The 14863-nt window shown below is 37.5% G+C and overlaps 1 protein-coding gene across 1 annotated transcript; it reads right to left on the bottom strand.

The window, feature by feature from the left end:
* Positions 1-210: 210 nt before the first annotated feature.
* On the bottom strand, positions 211-14826 carry vimr2 (vimentin-related 2). Its single transcript, XM_042738393.1, has 10 exons — positions 14524-14826; positions 13088-13229; positions 12640-12798; positions 12391-12510; positions 10589-10684; positions 9919-10056; positions 7818-7952; positions 3046-3156; positions 2849-2973; positions 211-1180 (listed from the first exon to the last, which is right to left on the bottom strand). The coding sequence occupies exons 1-10, from the start codon at positions 14622-14624 to the stop codon at positions 1138-1140; spliced, it is 1170 nt and encodes a 389-aa protein (XP_042594327.1). The 5' UTR covers positions 14625-14826; the 3' UTR covers positions 211-1137.
* Positions 14827-14863: the final 37 nt, after the last annotated feature.

The following is a 14863-nucleotide window of genomic DNA, read 5'->3' as shown; positions in this document are numbered from 1 at the left end:
TGTCGGTAAGTTTGTAAGTTTTTTTTTTTTGCATAATTTTGGGTAGTCAAGCAACATTTCTTTTCTGTCCATGTATACATAACACAATATGTAATTGAATATCTGAAGGATTAAATACACTGTAAGTGTGTATATAAGGTGGATGAAATCAAGCAACAATTTCATTATCTAAGTCTCATATATCGGAACTACAAAACCAGTCCGGTGCAATTTTGGTCAGACTAAAGCATTTTAATAAGAAAAATTAAATTTTTAATCCAAATGAAACTTTTTTAAAGTGCATGTAAATGCTCTAAAACAATGTTTGGACAGTACAGGAAAGGTTTAGATTCAACAGAGCACAAGGAAATGTGTGTACATTTAAAAAGTTTGGGGTTGGTAAGATTTATTTATTTTAATGTTTTTAAAAGAAGTCTCAAAAACAAAAAACAAAAAAACAGTAACTTCGTGAAATATTATTACAATTTAAAGTAACTTTTTTTCAGTATACTTCAAAATGTAATCTATTCCTGTGATCGCAAAGGTGAATTTCCTGCATAATTTCTTCAGTGTCACATGATCCTTCAGAGATCATTGCAATATGCCGATTTGATGCCCATGAAACATTTCTTATTATTAATGTTGAAAACAGTTGTGCTGCTCTTTTTTGGGGGGGTATTTGAAATAGAAGTCTTTGGTAACATTATAAATGTCTTTATCATCACCTTTGTTTAATGCGTCCTTGTTGGATAAAAGTAGCTTCTTTAAAAAAAAAGAAAACTTACTGACCCCAAACTTTTCAACAGTAGGGTGTGTATCTGTCTCAGTCACAGGGACTATGAAACTTTCAATAGGAGATTCCAGTGCTGAAAATCCCCCATCACTCTCAACACACTCCCACTGCTGCACAGATCCAGTGTTTCTTGAAGGCCCGAGGTTACCTGCCACTGACCCGTTATCAATGAGCTTGCACGAACTCCCTGAAGTTCATCTGTCAGTGAAGGTTTACATCTGCTCAGAGGGTTAAGTGTGTCTGACAGCTGTTTTCTTTACTTTCCTGATTTGTGAGACTTGCTGTTAAGGGTTGAATTGTATGTGGTTTTAGTGTTTCTTTGTGTATGCTTCAGTCCAGAGGAGAGCATCACCTCTTCTTGCAGCTTACAGGCAGCTCAGTCTCTCCTCTTCTTCTTCAACCAAACCCCTGCAGAAGGAAAAAAAAACAATCTGGTTTTATTTGACCCAAAGGTTAGCCTGAGGCATCTGATACTGAACACCTTAGAAAGAGCAATGTTAAATCTAAATTTCATCTGCACTAGTGTAGAGTTAGGGCAACTATTACAACCCCAATCTCACTGTCACAGGGTACAGTGTAGAACTGAACTAAGGATAATCATAAGCAACTGTTGGCTACACAGATGCTTGGATAAATGGTGTAAAGTCTATAACATTTTAAACTAATAATGATGCTGAATGTGGCATCAGAGATACACGTCGACAACCAGCATCTGGCAAAAACTACATTTGGGATTTTTCACAAGCCAAATGCCAATGGAGATGGCACCACGGTGCCATTAGGGGTTTGTGGAGCAGACAGCTCTCTAAAATCTCCAAGAACATACTAGCCAAGCCTTCATCTCTTATTCATCAAGGATGAGAAAGCAGCAGTAATATGAAACTAGTATACTGAGAAAAATTTGTATCTTATTGCAGGGGCCCGAAGGCACAGAGGTGTGATATAAGCAGCCTGGCCTATCAACTAAGACAAAACCCTCTTTTTCTGTCCATTTTAATGAGCTATTGTTTGTAAACTGGTCACTTCCTAAACCTCTAAGGGCAGGAAGCTCTATTTTAGGCGGATTTCAAAGGAATTAGGGTGACATGGTGGATGCGTCATGCCACATACATCAGTGGAGATGGGGAGTATTCCCAATCCGGTGATGCCATGAAAAAAAAACATGTTAAGAAATGCAGGAAATTACTTCATGTTTCTGCAACTGTAAGGGGATGCGCTTCCTGTGACCCATCTTGGCCTCAGGAATGAGGGCACTATTCTTAGGTATGTCTTCATCATGCATTGTGTCACTCATTTACCCTGCAGTGCAATGACATAATTCAACACGCATATATTCTTTCAACTGTAAAAAATAGATATATTTTAAAGAGAGATGTGATATTTTATTTTTGATATTTTATTGTTATTATTTATATATTTATTTAGTCTTTGCTCTATCATTTTCATAATAAAGCATATTAATCAAACTATACATTATTTTATTCTAGGAAGTAAAACATAACAACTTAAAACATGTTAAAACAGACTTTGACTTTTTATAAGGAAACTGGAAGTAGTACTTTCCTCTGGGCGGGGGGAGAGACAAATATCACAATGTTATTTTGATTTGTCTGTTAACAGTCTACTGTCATTTGTAACAATAATAGATATTTAATAATTACTTTTAATGGTAAAAGCACACCTCTCTGCAACAACCTTTCAAAGGTTTAGGGTCACTATTTTTTTATTTTAAATATTAATATTTTTGAAAAGTTAGAATAAAATGTTACAAAAAGTTTTTTAATAACTGCTAAAAATTCAACTTCGTGTTACAGGAATAAATTACATTTTAAAATGTATTAAGATAAAAAACAGCTATTTTAAATTGTTATATTATTTCACTTTTAGACTATTTCACTTTTTACTAGATTAATGATCAAAATAACTTTTAAGCATGAGACTTTTTACCAAAATATTTAAATATTTCACTGACCCTAAACTCTTAAATGTTAGTGTATCATGTTAATGTATGAGTGATAATAATAGCAATGCTTGCCTTTACACAGCACCAGTAATGACTCTCATAACATGTATCACCTGAAAGCAGCAATCTCTATGTCTAGATTCATCTTCTGATTCAGCAGTTCTTCATAGTCCCCACTCTGATCCTTCATCTGGAACTGAAGATCAGCCTCCTCCTCCTCCAGCTGACAAATGTAATTCTGAACATAGACAGCACAGTGGTGAGATACTGAGAACCGCTGCAGCAGAACATGAAGAGTGAGCGTGTATACCTCCAGCTTCTCTATTCCCTCCAGGTATTTGGCTTTCCTGCCTTCTATTTCAGCCTCCAACTCGTCTCCACGCTTCTCCAGTTCTGCCACCTCTTTTTGCAGCTCTGCAATCTACAATCACACATATACAGCACCAGGAAAGATTTGGACACAACTGACTGAATCTATGTGTGTGATCTAAATACTTAAAATTATATACTGATGCACGCAGTTTTATTTATTAAAAATGTATGAAATAAATAAAGGATGAGACAAGATATTACACCAGAGCCTACAAGCATCCAGCATATATTGGGAACTCCATCAATACTCTTTAAAAACCACCCCATTAAGTTGGCCAGAGTGTGCAGAGCTATAATCTAGACAAAGGGTGGATAATTTAAAGCTAAAATACAAGAAAGTTTTATTTAACTTATTTATCAACACTATATAATTTCCATAACTGTAATTTCATAGTTTTGATGACTTTACAATGTGGGTAATGGTAAATAATTCAATAAAAAAAAAAATGAATGCGAGTGTCCAAACAAAGACTTTCACTGTGCATAAACATAAACTGATGAAGATCCACAATGTATAACAATACAGAGCAGAGCTTAACATGACATTATGTTGTAATTAATGGCTCTTTTGGTCTTAAACTAGCAATTGTGAGAACATGTCTGAAAACAGTTGAAGTTTCATGTTGCATATTCATCCATCAACAAACACAACGCAGAGAACTGTCAGCCACACCTCTGTGCACGAGCTGGCCTGCTGTGAGTAATTACTGTAATCAGGTAAGTTAAACAGTCAGCTGTCAGAGATGGATGGAGATTGCACGCTCTGTTTCTCTTTCAGGTAGATCATGGGAGGCTCAGAGCTCTGTTATTAACAAGCTGATGATACGTCAACCGATGAATTGGTTGTTTCTCTGGTCTGGGTCTCGAGTGAGAGTAAGGCGGTCTGGCCGGTGGCCCCCCCACTAGAGAAAACTAGCCATGTCTCTGCTGTAACGTACAGCTAAATGAGACCTGATTTCACCACCAACAGTTTGTTTAGGCATACTGTCTCAGAGATCAACAAGATCACTAGTATCCTTCCTTAATGGCACGAGAGATAGGGCGACAAGTATATTAGGGATGTGTCCGAAACCAAAGACATCTGCCTGCTGCCCAGACAAAAATCATAGAGAGCATTTTAAGAAAACTGTGGGTCAGTGGCACAACTCTCATTTATATTAATTTACTTCAAAATGTAATTTAAACAATGATTTGAATTCTGCTCTTCTATGATGAGTATTTTTTATATTTAAATTAGAATTTATGATGATAATTTTCTGGGGCATGGAATAAAAATATCCTGACATTATAATGAAGAAAAGAGGCTCATTAAAAACATGCCAAGGTCAATACATCTCTTAAAGGGTTAGTTCACCCAAAAATGAAAATTAGGCTGCGTTTTACTCACCCCCGAGGCATCTTAGGTATATATGACTTTCTTTTTTCAGATGAATCCAGTCGGAGTTATATAAAAAATTGTCTTTAATCTTTCAAGCTCTATCATTGCAGTCAGCGGGTGTTGCATTGCTTCAGTCCAAAAGACATAAAATAAAAAGCGCCATTCCATAAAAAAAAAAAGTGTCTCACATGGCCCCGGGGGTTAAACAAAGACCTCCTGTTGTGAATCGATGCATTTTTGTAAGAAAAATATCAATATTCAAAATGTAATAATCTCTTGAATCTAGCTTGCGCTCACTGTTGAAAACAGAAGCAGTTCCGGGGGAATTACGTATGAGGTCATCTTTGCACATGCGCTGCTCAGAAGTGATTGTAAGTGAAACATAGCGGAGAGATCAAAACAAAACAATGGTCACTAATTAGAGGTACAAAATGAGAATCTGTAAAGAAGAATGTCGGAGAATTTCGATATAAGCCAAGAGGAGACTGGTTTTCCTTTGCTAATGTATTGAATTTTTGATTCCTTTGTTCCTTACATTTAAACACATGCATTCACTACAGAAGGCCTTCATGCGCAGCACTGACCTCATACGTCATCAGCGTATCAGTGCAAACTACATTAAAGTGATTATTATGTTTTGAATATGGATATTTTTCTTACAAAAACGCATCGATTTGATTATTGTGTTTTTTGTTTGGATATTTAAGCCATGTGAGACACTTTTTTTATGGAAGGGTGCTTTTATTTCACGTCTTTTGGACTGAAGCAATGGAACACCCACTGACAGAAATGATAGAGCTTGAAAGATCAAAGACATTTTTTAATATAACTCCGACTGGATTCGTCTGAAAGAAGAAAGTCATATACACCTAGGATGCCTCGGCGGTGAGTAAAACACAGCCTAATTTTCATTTTTGGGTGAACTAACCCTTTACAATATCAGTTAATCTGACACCAAGGCAAGGTTAGCTCAGGTTGTAAAATGCCATGCGGTCCAACCTTCCAAAAACCTACTATTTATGAATTAATAATTCATAATATTTGTAAAAGGTTAAAATAAAACGAAATCAAATAAAGCATTTTTACTTTTCAAAATAACATTTTTGAAAATAATGATTAAGATGTGTACACAATTCAAGGCGTATGGAAAATGTGTTGCTATTTATTTTTTTAAATATTTATTTTATTAATAAAAGTTTTTCAAATCCATATGAAACTAATACATACATAGAGCACATTTCTAAGAAATTAGCAGGTGTTTAAATTAGCACTTCAAAAGATATTTGCCTTTTAATCCTGGACACTCTTATTTGTCACTGACTCTTCAAACAGGCTTCTAAGACAACATGCATGAAATCAAGTGAGTTTCATAAATACTAAATATTGCTCAACTGCAATACATATTTCCCAGCAGAAATGGGATCATTGGTTACAGAAGTCATTATTCTTTCCGCCAACCACTGAAATGCACAAAGGAATTGGATATCATATAGAAGACATCTATGCTGCTTTCAAAAACTGACCAGCTAGAGGGATTTAAGTAGACAGGATGTTATATAAACACTGGATTCAGACGTGCCTCCAAGGTAGGAAGGCATCCTGCAAAGATTTCTGACACAAGCTAGGAAACACAACAGATAGGAGAGAAATGAAGAGAGAAAATACAGAGAGAATGTAGTATGAAAGGAGGAAGCAAGACTGTCCATCACTGATCAGGAAACAGGATCCTGTGTTATGAGAGTGAGCAGTGTGCTTGAAGACGGTCGGTTTATTTTAAGAGAGGGGCTACGACCACAACCACAATAATTAGAACCAAACCGCCCTGTTTGTTATCTTAAATGTAAAGGTGTCAGTTGTGGCTGACCAACGATTTTCTGAAGCAGCGAACGGCTCCTAATCATTTCAAACATAAATCCTGAATGATTTCCCTTTTGTCACTTTTTCTTCCCTGCCTCTTTTTTTTTTTTCAACCTAAAGTTTCTCTTCCTGTCGGTGAGGGAGGCTGACAGGTGAGATTTTATTACTACGGCTCAGTGCGATTTGCTGTCTCCCGAGGCACTGCAGGAATGTGTGAAGTTTATGAAGTTTATGATTAGGGGAGAGAGTGCGTCGGCAGACTGTGAAATGTATTGTTCATAATGGTAGACAGTGAGCAAGATAAACACTGTTAGAGACGATACACTTCTCACAAACTCCTGGTCCTATCTCTCAGAATAAACACTCCGGGCAGCAGGAGCTCTCTTACTTTATTCCTCAGCTGTCAGTCTGACTGAGGACGCTGCATTGTGAAACACCATCCCCCACAAAACTCCTCAGCTTTTGCCTGCTCTCCTAAACGCTGATTTTCAGCATTAGGGCTGACACAGGAACTCACGTCTGATGCTGAGCTGTTGAGGTGGTGGGTGTTCAGGTCAATCATTTGAGTTAAGCTGTGGTCATGTACACATCGCACAGGATTGAGAGTCACAACTACATTTTAATGTAGGGCCAAATCCCTTAAATTATTGTTCTGTGACCACAGAGATTAAAAGAGAACAAAACAGCAAGACAAATATGGACAAGTACCTCTATCCCTCGAAGGTTCATTTTGTTTGCACAATAACAGACTCACTAGGGAGTCTGTCTCCTAAAATGTAACATTTAAGAGCCAAATGACTTTATTTTACAAATTACAGAATAGTTAAAATGGTTCGTCAGAAGCATTTGGATAACTCAATCCTGACTGTATTTGTGACACATACTCTGCTTTGTACAAATATTTCTGCCTGTTTGTATAAAATATAAAAATGAAATTATAATCAAATTATAAAAATGTATTTATATTTAATCTCTAGAAAATGTGCAACACTCATTCTAGAAACAATCTAACATTATTTCTTCAAAAACAGTGACATTTCGGCCAACTTGTCTGATGAATTGTCTGGTAAAATATTATGAATACCAAACAAAGTTTCCTGTACAATTTATTCAACATTATTGGATCTTACTACACTAAGCAATCAATAACACTTTAGCAGATTTAATTTATAACAACAAAACTATTTTTGTTGAATTTTTTTTTTTATTGTAATTAAAATGTTTCATTACAACAAATAGCTCCCAGTTCACTTAGAATCACGAATAATAATAACATTTTTTTATGAGCTCAGTAATAGTTCTGGGCTGCGTTTCTCAAAAGCATCGTAAGATTGCCACCAAAGGTGACTAAAATGTAAATTATTGTCCAAAGGTTTTGTTTTTTGCCTAAATTGTGACCATTTTAGTGGCAGTCTGGAGCCCTGGAGTGGTTTTTAATGGTTCAGCGCTGTGTCATTGAAGGTAAACTCACTCACCAAGTTCTTGAGGACATTCACATCAGTCTCTTTGGAGACATCCTTCACTTTCCCTCCAGTCAACTTAGCCAGCTGCTCCTCCTTCTCCTTTCCTGCAGCATCAATGGCAGCAGTGCTTGAGGCTCTGAACTCAAACTGGAAAGAAGGAAAGGTTCACAGCTTTAAGTTTCTTCCATCTCTGAAGAAGAGTTACCACCCATTAAGTTCTGCAGACTGCGGGCAGTGAAGTTGAATCACTGATTATTCCCAGAAGAAAGAAGAGCAAATGAAGGCCCATCATGTGAGCAGGTGCAACCAGTCAAAAATCAGCCTACAATTACTGTTCCCCCAAAATGCCAATCAATATCAATTGTAAGCGAAACAATTGGACCTTGTGCAGCGCTAATGAAACAAAGCACTAGTTTTTGGTTCTGAGACCACCTGAGAGAGAGCAGTGAATAGAAAAGCAGAGCAAATGAAAATAGAGAGGGGTGTTAAAGGATGTGTTTGTGCATGTGTTGGTTTTTATGCATGTACAACTTTTGGCACAAGAGCAGGAGTTGTTCTTGGCCTGCTTATCTTACACCCACACACAAACACACACTAGAAGTCTCTAATAGCCTATAGAGGCTCTCCAGTGTCTTCTTGTAGAAGTGCTCTCTTCTCCTCTCCAGACTCATTTCGCATAGAAGCCTGGGAAGGGCTCCAGAGCTCTGATTACCACCATGACCCTGGTCGAGAGCAGGCCACTTTTGGGGCAAATGGGGTTAAAGGGCACTGTTGCTGTAGGATGACCTTTAAAGAGCCCTTACTCCTCAAACGACAGAGAGGGCACAATAGTGCTCTGTGGTAGACGTGGACAGAGCTCTCTGTCTAACAAAACTGTCCCCTGAAGTAAAGTGTGAAAGAGAAAGAAAAAAACATGCATACCAGCCACAATGAGGTGTGTTAAGAGGTTAGTTCACCCAAAAGGATGATTCTGTCGTCATTTGCAAGGCATATGGGGCTTTTTAATCCTTCTGGATCTTTTTGCAGTGCTTGATAGTGTCCATCCCCATTCACTTTGGTAAAACGAAAAAGAGCAGCATGAGCATTATGCTACATTTCTCCTTTTCTGTGCCACGGAATAAAGCACTTTTTTGGTGAACCAATCCTTTAAAAGGAATGTTTCAAGTTGATAAAAACTCAACAGACATAATGTGAAAATGTTGATTGCCACAGAAAATAATTATTATATAAGTGACAGAATAAAATAAAATACTAGTTCCACTGCAAAATTATAAAGACAATATAAATATTATTTATTTAGACAACTTTACAGCTCAAATAATAATTTTTTGAAACTAAAGACTTTATTTAAGTGCTTCACAAAATAATGAGCTTTAAATTTAGGCCTTTAAACTCCCTGGAACGCTGGTTTTGTTTACTTTTATTATCTTATATATTAGTATATTACATTAACTAACTGCTTGATTTTTACCGTACATTTCTGCCATATGGACATCAACTTAAGATAGTCACGACTGATAAGCTATTACTAAATACATTGTAGAAACTTTAATTTTTTGTAAAGCTGCTTTGCAATGATTTGCATCGTGAAAAGCGCTATACAAATAAACTTGAATTGAATTGAACATAATCTTTTATATGTCTCTTTGAAGAAGTCAAGACAGCATTTATTTGATCAAAAATACAGAAAAAAATTGTTAAATATCATTACATCTTTAAATAAGTGTTTTCTATTTTAATAAATTGAATAAATTCTGAATTTTCAGCAGCCATTACTCCAGTATTCAGTGTCACATGATCTTTCATAAATCTTTCTTATTATTATTATCACTGAAAACAGTTGTGCTGCTTAATATTTTTGTGGAAACCATTATACTTTTATTCAGGATTCTTTGATAAAACGTTCAAAAGAACAGCATTCATTTATTAACATTCTCACTGTCTTTACTGTCAGTAAAGTCTTATAGTGCATCCTTGCTGAATAAATTTACTTTAAAAAACTTACTGACCCAAACTTTTGAACAGCAGTGTATATGCTAGAAACGCTGTCAATTTAGCTTGTACTCACAGTGTCAATATTTACTGAGAGTGTCTATGTCTATGTGTAATTCACCTTGAGGCTCTCAGCCAATGTGCCATAGTACTCCTTGATGTCCATGATGGCTGGAGTGATATCAAAGGAGGGGAACTGCAGGGATACAGTAGGAGAACCTTCATCCGGAGTCCTGGGCTCACACAGTTTCTCCAGCCTCTGTGAACAAAACAACATTATGACTTTCTGTTTCTCCTCAGGTAACAATATCTGCCCGTGCGAGAAAGGGCAGCTGTTCATTAATATGGGCCTGATGAAGTGTTCATGAAAAGGAGATTGAGTCCAAGTCTCAGCTTGTTCTCCTCAACATGAATAATGAGAGAGTGTCAGATGTATCAAGATAATAAAAGCACTTAATAAAACAAGAAGAACTTCTGTTTTCATTTCATTCACCTGAACTGTGAGTTATGCCGCATGTCCCAGAGGGAGGTCAATGGATATTTCTCTGTTTCCAGCACTTGAGTACCCACAGACTCCCCATATGCTATATTCTTTCATTTTATGTATTGAGGGACCGTGGTTCAGGTCAGTCACCATTCTGCAAAACCTGTTCCACTAACACTTTAAATGGCGAAACCCCCAGAAGGCCATTCCAAGAATTCAGAGGTCTAAAGTAAAATGGCCTTTTCTGATCACAACTAAGAAGTAACAAGAAGAAGTGTTATTGATGCAATATTCTGCATGGCTTTACCGTTTCATGCTGCCTCTCCATGGTGGCCAGCTGCTCCTCATAGATGGTCACTTGCTCTCGAAGGGCCAGGCAGTCAGTGGTAATTGCATCCACCTCCTGAGCGGGGCAACGGAAATGAAGGTCAATTCAAACACCAAGCACTTACCCTTAACATCTTCTATCATGAGCATCATCAGTGCCACCCAGCAGAGACTGCAATGCAGGGAAGAAGAGGTCCACGTACGCAGCCCGACATCCAACGTTCAGACAAAGCTGCGCTTTATTCGGCTCATCTGGGTATCTTAAGTGCCTGATTAATAGCCGATGAATTCAGTTACTCAGAATGAAAGCATTTGCATGCGAATGCTGCAGTGTGACGGTGGGTCTGGGCGGCAGAGGAAGCGCATTGCACACACATGCTTCCCTGGAGCCTAGAATTGGCACAGTGGCCACTGTTCCCGTTATCTCAGCATGAACACAAGCCCAGTACTGGAGAGAGTCTAGACAGCGTTTCGATGCCGATTTGCTTCTATTCCACATTGCCGAAGGGCTAAACTACACTATGGTGGACGCATTCCAGCTAGTTGCTTAAAATTATGCTTTCTCATGCCATTTCTTTTCATTTAATCATTATCATCGCTTCTTTAAAATGCCAGTTAACACCAAATTAGTGAATTCAAACTAGTGAAGATACAAAAATGCACACTTTGTCTCTAAAGTATATTATTTATACAGCTGCAACCCCACTTCTATATTATCCTAGTGACTACCTCTTTGGTTCTCTTCCTGTTTTATTCTTTCCCTCCAACCCTCCTTTCTCCTCTCAGCCCAGCCGGAGAGCTAAGCCCTGCTGCTCTGTTGCATCTAGGAGATATGAGAGGCTGAATGAGTGAATTATTAGGCATGGTGAAAGCTTTCCCACATCTGCTCTTTTACTGGAGATGTGCTCTGACATCTGTGGGGTGACGGAGTGGTTTCTACAAAAAGCAGCTCGAGTTTCAGAGTGGCCGCTGGCCGGGAGTCAGCAGGGCCTGTAATCAGGACTCTCCAGAGTGGATCTGGGAGCAGCAGCTGTGCTGTGCCACTCCAGGGACTTTCACACATCTCCACTGGAGTCAGAACACCCCACCCCACCCACAGCACAGACTAACACTGCCATCTAGTGGTGGGGAAAAGTGTAAAACTTTGCAAATTGTTATTGTTGACTTAAATCAAAACTATTTAATATATATATATATATATATATATATATATAATTTAAATAGTTTTGATTTAAGTCAACAATAAAAAGCTTAAACTTAAAAAAAAAAAATCATAAGATAAAAAAATAAAGTACTAAAATGACAAAAAGGTAAATAGAAATATAAAAAAAATACTAAAACTTAAACTAAAATTAAAAATGCTTATAATAATAGTAATAGTAATAATAGTAGTAGTAAACAAAAATAAAACAGTACTGGATATGTTGTGTTTGTCAAACTTTTCCATAGTCTGTGTGTCCATAGAGTAAAATATACCAGCAATATATTATATATTTTCTCTAGTGATTTATTCTGTGTGAAATGGGAAACTGACACATCCACTAAAAATGATCTTGGAGCAGTTGGTCTAAAAATAAACTGCAAAAATAACAAGAAATGTGAAAGTAAAAATGTTAGTTCTGAGAAAAGGCCATGTATCATTTCTTCAAAGAGTTGGTTTGATATTATAATGCATCAAAAGCAGTGGAATTCAACTTTAAATGTGTTGAAAGTTTCCAAATACATTTGGGGCCTGTATGTACAACACATATCAAATAACATTTGCAGCATTCATGGCATTACCACAGAAACATCTTCTCGCTCTTGCTGGATGAGTCTCTTGTGCTCAACCACCTGATCGTATTTCATCTGCAGACGCCGCAGCTCACCCTTCAGCTCCTCCGTGTTGCATAAAATCTCCTCCTAAGGGAAACGATAGGCCAGCAGCAATGAAAGAACCAATAAAACAGATCACGTGTTAAAGAAACTATGACATTTGAGGAGAAAACACACGACTGGAGCACCACCCAGGCTGGAGTTTCTGATAAGTACCTTCTCTTTCCGTAGCCTCTCTATCACAGCCTCCAGACTGTAGTCCACAGGACCGCTGATGCTGACGGTGGTGGTGGAGATCTGCTCTGACTCCATCATTTCCTCCAGCTCAATAATCTCTGCCTCCAGAGATTCATTCTCCTCTTCTAGACACCGGACCTACAATAGTCACAAAAGTAGAGGACATGTATAAGAGCAATTGCTTATGCTCAAACTGTAGTATCATATTATACCACGCAGTAGAGGACACTGTGACTGCAGCATCTTCATGGCCTTAATATGATTTACCTCACACCCTCAGGCAAACGACTGACCTCATTAAACATCATGGAAATATGATAATTGGGGCACACACACAGGGAACCCATTAGATCCAGCATGAACACAGCTGGTTGTTAGCCAGCAGAACTTTGGGTGTGTATGATGTGGAAATTTTCATATGGCTCACCACGTCAATGAGGCCGGCCAGGCGATCGTTGAGGGCAGCGATGACAGAGCGTTCACTGACAAATCGTGCCACACCCTCCTTGCTTAGGGCACGAGCTGCAGCAAAATCCAGCTCGGGACATTCACGCACTGAAACTCCACCCCTGTCAAACACACTGAAAGCTTTCCAAAGTCTGCAATGGCTTGTTTATTTTCTATGCAAGCATAAGCAAACATTGCTGAAGGAAAAAGAGGAAATACTGAAGCATGAAAGAGCTTAGCTGACAACATGTTTATGTAGTTTATTTAGAATTCAACGAAAGAGTGAAGTCACTGTTTACATTACTCAGTTTAGGATTTTGGATGGATGTGCATTCCTGGTTGCCAGTTACAATATAAAAAAAAAAAAATGTAGAAGAAACAACAATTTTCCTCCCATAGTTTTATAAGATAACCTTTTTCAAGAGCCATCTGAGTCCCCTAGTGTTATGATCTAATTATTATGGTACAATCAGTAGGTAAATATCATATCCAAACAAACATGTTTTTTTTTTAATTTATTCCTGTGTAGTTTACAATACAGCTTTTAGCAATACAATTCAGCTTTGCCATCACAGAAATAAATTACCAATTACAATATTAAAATAGAAAACAATAACTTTTCATTGTAATATTACACAATATTGCTGTTTTATTATTATTAAATAAATGCAGCATTGGTGAATGTAAGAGATTTCTTTCAAAAACATTAAAAAATAAAATAAAACTGTATTAACCCATAACTTTTACATATGTGACCCTGGACCCCAAAACCAGTCATAAGTAGCATGGGCATATTTGTAGCAATAGCCAAAAATAAATTTTATGGGTCAAAATTATCTATTTTTCATTCATGCCAAAAATCATTAGGATATTAAGTAAAGATCATGTTCCATACAGATATTTTGTAAATTTCCTACTGTAAATATATCAAAACTTAATTTTTGCTTAGTAATATGCATTGCTAAGAACTTCATTTGGACAAATTTAAAGGCGATTTTCTCAATATTTAGATTTTTTGCACCCTCAGATTCCAGATTTTCTAATAGTTGTATCTCAGCCAAATATTGTCCTGTCCTAACAAATAACAGGATTGTCCTGTCCTAACTATAGATCAATGGAAATCCTATTTAGCTTTGAGATTATGTATAAATCTCAATTAAAAAACTGTCACATTTAATAATAACAACAACTACAAATACTACTCTTGGTTTGAGGAGCGAACCATAAATTCATTCTCCTAGAAACAAAGCTAAACAGTTTGACTGAAGATGAAACTGAATCCTGCTCTAACTGTGAGTTTATATGGAGAAACGCTCTGAAATGCCAAAATAGCAAATCTATGCTGATTACTATATGTTCATAATCTAGGGTTCAAAAAAAGCATACGTGTAGGCTTTCAGATCTATAAGCACTGACCTGGCAGTGAAGCGGGCCTGGACTCCACAGCGTCCTGCAGCCTGGCTCCACTGCTCCTCCTCAAACAGCTTACGGTAGGAAGACACTCTCAGCAGGGCCATAACAGCAGCAGGACAGCAAGAGAAGATGACAACCACACAAACCGGGGGTTTTTATAGACGCCGGTGCTGTGAATGTCACAGGCACTTGTGGGATCTCTCACTGAACATAAGGTGGACTAACTAGAGGAACAGCGTCAGAAGATAAACCTTTCACATGGAGCAGAAACAATTTAGAGATTGGAGGCCACTCCTTCAGAAAGCAGTTACTGTATACTGGGACAATGACAGTTCAGCTTTGA

Source organism: Cyprinus carpio, chromosome B14, assembly GCF_018340385.1.
Source record: "Cyprinus carpio isolate SPL01 chromosome B14, ASM1834038v1, whole genome shotgun sequence".
Taxonomy (NCBI): domain Eukaryota; kingdom Metazoa; phylum Chordata; class Actinopteri; order Cypriniformes; family Cyprinidae; genus Cyprinus; species Cyprinus carpio.
The sequence above is the reverse complement of the archived record's forward strand: the minus strand, read 5'-3'. Positions and strand labels throughout refer to the sequence as shown.